Source organism: Phytophthora ramorum, assembly GCF_020800215.1.
Source record: "Phytophthora ramorum isolate Pr-102 chromosome Unknown Phyram_PR-102_s0002, whole genome shotgun sequence".
NCBI lineage: Eukaryota > Oomycota > Peronosporomycetes > Peronosporales > Peronosporaceae > Phytophthora > Phytophthora ramorum.
The window spans coordinates 929,684-934,428 of NW_027150648.1; the positions used below are offsets into that span (position 1 = coordinate 929,684).

General features: G+C 51.1%; 1 protein-coding gene across 1 annotated transcript; it reads right to left on the reverse strand.

Annotated features, from left to right (window-relative positions):
* Positions 1 to 435: 435 nt before the first annotated feature.
* On the reverse strand, positions 436 to 1,197 carry KRP23_1759 (RxLR effector protein Avr1; the record flags this gene model as incomplete). Its single annotated transcript, XM_067896043.1, has 1 exon — positions 436 to 1,197. The coding sequence occupies one exon, from the start codon at positions 1,195 to 1,197 to the stop codon at positions 436 to 438; it is 762 nt and encodes a 253-aa protein (XP_067749092.1).
* Positions 1,198 to 4,745: the final 3,548 nt, after the last annotated feature.

Sequence of the window (4,745 nt, forward strand, 5' to 3'; positions counted from 1 at the left end):
GAACAAGTTGTTTGTCTTCCCAATCGAGAAAGCTGGTGCGCATGGCTGAGGTAGTGCGTGTGTCTTAATTTAACTATAGCTCCACTGCAACTGAATGGTGCATGTGTATAGCTGTTTGTAAGGACTGGCGCTGAGGGGAGGGTTGAATCGGTAAGATAAAAAAAATGATGGGGGTTCCTCAGTTTATGAACGCAAATGGGTGACGTCGCACGTATTTTAAAGAGCCAGACCAAGGCATGCGCTTGCACCCTCTGCTGTGATTGGTAGTAACAAAATACGTGAGTACGTCAGACCTCAAAAAGCTAAAAGGGCACAAAATGCGCCCCTGGACACGTCTCATTCGCACCATGTTTTGCAAAAACCCTTAAAGGGCGAAAAAAGTATCCTTTTAGCGCGAAAGGGTTAACCTGAACTTTGACCAGTGTGATGATTCATCTATCCCTTTAGATACGTCATTTCCAATGATGTTTTCATATATATGTAATAATATCCGAAGTTTGCGTGGTGTAGCACCTCCTCTTCTGATACCTCTTTCATTCCCAGTGCCGTTAATACGTAATCGTCGGATCTTTCAGTCACTCCCCAAATCCACGCTCTCTCGAACATCTCCAGCTTGGCCGCCTCACTATCAAAATTAGTACTCACTAGAGGGGGCGTCTTGCGCTTGGCCTTCACTGCTCGCATAGCATTATCGTCAAAGATATTCACATAGCGGACGTAGATCATGTAGTCGTCGGTACTGCGAAGCTTGTCAACAGGAATGCCACTCAGCTTCAAGCGCTCCCAGGCACCAAGCGTGGTAAGCTTCTCGTTTCGGTACCACTTGCCGAGTTTGAAGTTCAGGTAGGTACGGTAGTTCGGATGCGCTTTAAGCGCTGCTCCTGACAAGGCCTTCATTCCGAGCTCGCTTTTGACAAAGTCGTCTGATTTGCCTCTCCAGCGCCACAATTTGAGTTTCACAGGCTTGGAAATTTTTGTCCACAAATTCACCCTCTCCTCGGAGTCGCCGTCTTCGACGTTTGTTGTTTGTTCCACACGCAGCGATCTTCCTCCCGCGACGATTGAGTGGTCATGAGTGAGAGTGTCAGTCAAAGTCACCGCTGAGCGCTTGATCGGGTCGGTTTCCACGGCTCCAGCGAGATCGCTACAGGCGAAGAGGGCAACGACAGTGACCAATAGAACTTGGGAAACTCCCATGGGATGCAGGAACACAAGCAATGCGTGGCGTTCGGAGCGAATTGGGAACTGTCAGGGGCTGGCCATTCATTGACCACCAGTGGTCGTTTATCCATTCCGCCAGAGTCTGTAAATCCTGCATCAGATACAGCATCTTATGCTTCGCTGTAGCCTACATGTATGTACAATAGATCATCATTGAAGAAGGAGAAAACTCAAGATGGGATCCATCCCGAATTATCTACCGTATAACCTGTGTAGTATCTGATAGAATGTTATATCCGACAAGCCATATTAGCCAATCCAATGACTGAAATTTCGACACCACCGGATCGTTGTCATTTCCGACAGCTCCAAAAATGGTGGCCAAGGATCGATAAAAGTTAGGCACCAGACCACTGAAGCTCAGTCATTTCCCAACTCTTCATGGGCCGAGCACGAGCAAGTGAAGATGGAGGCCGCCGCGCTCGGCAGTACAAGCGCTCAACGCACGTATGAGTTTCGACTCCATGTCATTCACCATTCTAATTCTCACGGAGTGTCCTCTGCACTCGCCAAGTTCTACCCTGAGGCCAAAGGCTCCTCGCTCGAGACTAAGCGCAAGAGCTTCTACCTGTGGCGGAAACGCCGCGATACCATCGAGAAGGCCGGGAAGAGCAGCTCGTCCAGCGTACTGCGCAAGCTCAGACCTGCAGGAAGTGCCACTGTGCTGTCGTCTGAGACGGAGTCTCAGCTTCTTCGTTGGGTCAACTCCTACCGCGCCGATGGGGCGCCAGTTTCGACTCTAATGCTCCAGCTCAAGGCCCAGGAGTATGCGGCAGCAGCTGGTATACCGCGCGGCGTTTTCACCGGTACATGGGCTTGGCGGGCTGGATTCGTGCGCGTACGCGCCAAGGACAGAAGAGCCCCGCAGACGGCGAGGCTGCTGTTTTTGCTTTTAATACCAGGATGCGCGCAGTCATGCACCGCCTAGGCGTTGATGTCGTCTACAACGCCGATCAAACGCCCGTTGTCTTCGAGTACGTGCCGCGCACGACGCTCAACAAGCGCGGCGCACGAACGGTGTGGGTTCGTACATGTGGCAAGGACAAGGAGAGGATGACGTGCATGCTGCTTGGGTCCTCTTTCGGCGAGAAGCGGACGCCGTTTTTGATACTGAAGGGCCGCCCATCCAAGGTCGCAGCGACGCAAGCCGATAACGTGGACCTAAGACACGGCTTCGGCAAGCATCTTTGGAAGCAGATCGAGAGCCTCCAGGACAGACATGGCGTCCAAATCTACGTTAATAACACGGGTTGGTGGAACACGTCGCTGACTCTCATTTGGCTGGAGTATCATTTCGGTGGACGTCAGCATCCAGAACAGCTTGTCCTTCTACTCCTCGACGACTTCTCTGCACATTGGACGCCGGAGGTACGCAACCGCGCTCATGACCTCAACATCCACTTGCTGGACGTACCAGCAGGGCACACAGGCGTCTGCCAGCCGGCGGACATTGCTTGGAACCGCCCGCTGATGCAGCGTCTGCGGCAGCGCTGGGTAAGCTGGATGATGACCAAGATGGCGGGGAGGGAGAGCAGCAGCAGCGAGGTCAAGGCGCCGTCCAGGAATGATGTGGTTGACTGGGTTGCCAGTGCGTGGGAGGGGCTGTCCGCTTCGACGATCTCGAACGGGTTTAACGGCATACTTGCCTTGCCACCTGTCGACCCAATGTTCGAGGCCTCGTCTAATGCTCTTGCTGAGGAACTAGAGCGTTTGCAGCTCCTTGATCCTGATGTTGGTGAGGTTGCTGATGAAGAAGACGTAGTAGATATGATGTCTAGAGGAGAAGTAAGCGTCTAATGCAATCGTTGGACTTTGTTCGAATCGTTCCCCGCGCTGGGAGGGTTCTCTGGGTAAACCCCCCTCCTGAATCTAATGGCAGCATTCGCGAGTGCTAATTCGGTGGTTTTTAGCAAAACGTCTGCTTTTCCACAGGGATTGTGAATTATCATTTTTAAGGGGGCCAAACCCAAAAGTCAGAAGGGTGTCGGATACTACACAGGTTATACGGTATACTACTTCATGTATGGAGTAGATGATGACTGTTAGCAGCCGACCATTTTAAAAAAAGCAGGTGCCCTGCATCATCATTTCGATCCGGATGTACCACGTCAACATTTGACATGGTGGTAAGGTAGCCTTCTATTTGATGTTTATGTGTTTTTTCCTTCCACGTCAACATTTGGCATGGTGGTGAGGACCTTACATCAAATAGAAGGCCACTGTAGTAAAGTGGCCTTCTATTTGATGTTTATGTGTTTTTTCCTTCCACGTCAACATTGAATCGACTTCGATGCGCTGTAAGTGGCGTCCGTCACTACAGATGTCCCTGGCAAATTTGCAACTGCAAGCAGCAATTTACCTCGCACAGGGAGTACAGATGTGCATGGGATTTGAAACTGATCGGGATGGGATACACCGCAAAATTCTTATCGAAAGGCACCCCTTGCAAGCGACGGTTAAAAAATATCAACCTATCAGATTACTCCATTTTGATCATCTATCAGACATATCGAAAGGCACCCCGGAGATATATTACCACCAGTCGATTGGTTACGCAGCGAGCTAGCCATTCATCAGCACTGCACTTCGCCATTACTCAGTCTGCAAGAATGCCCCGAGGAAGCCGCCCACGCGTGAAAGGCTTCGAGGCTTCGCCAAGCCAGTGCCTTCGCACTGCTATCAGCTACCAGCGCAAGTATATTATTAATACCTTCGTCGAGCAGAACGGCATGGCAGCAGCAGTAACACGCTTCTATCCCTCTCTCCAAGCGGAAGCCCGAAGCGGCAACTGCACAAGTGGTTTGAAGCCCGTGATGACATCGCCAAACAAGTTGCCCAAGGCAACGGGCTTTCAGTCTGTCGCATCAACGACAGCCGCTTTCACCAACTGAACCAGCGAGGTGACCGTAATCTATTCAGGAAAATATCCTTGATAAATAAATTCCGAGTGATGCAGCTGTTATTTATTTGCAGATGCCTCTTCCCATGCATTCGGCATCCCTGGTGCTGCAAGGGGTGCCTTTCGATAAGAGTTTTGCGGTACTGAGGTAGATGCAACTTGGTGAGAAAATATCGTTACGGGAAGCTTTCTGTGCATGCAAACAATAAATTCAGAGTAACTCAGTACTTATGTACCACTCCGTTCCATTACAAGAGCACGAAGCCAACTTGATCGTTGTTTCATTAAAAGAGCACGAAAATTAAACTAGATTAAACAATCGGACTGCTGACTACAAAGCAGCTGATTCCGTTAGTATCTCCTCGGCACGGAAGCAACAGCGGATTGATAAGGGGGGTCGTCCCTCCCGCTCTAGCTTCGCCTTCTTCATGTGGCGCTAAGGATCGCTGGGCTGGCGCGCGCTCAGCGAAGGGCCAGGTGCCCAGCTTTCCGTCGAAGACCTGGTGTGTTACGGGGTCGAAGCGCGGACGGCCAACCGCAGCCAAGAACATCACCTCAGTGATGTAGCGCTTGCTGCGAAGTAGTCGAACAGGTGCCTCTTCGTCAGGCAGGAGCAGGAAGCCTG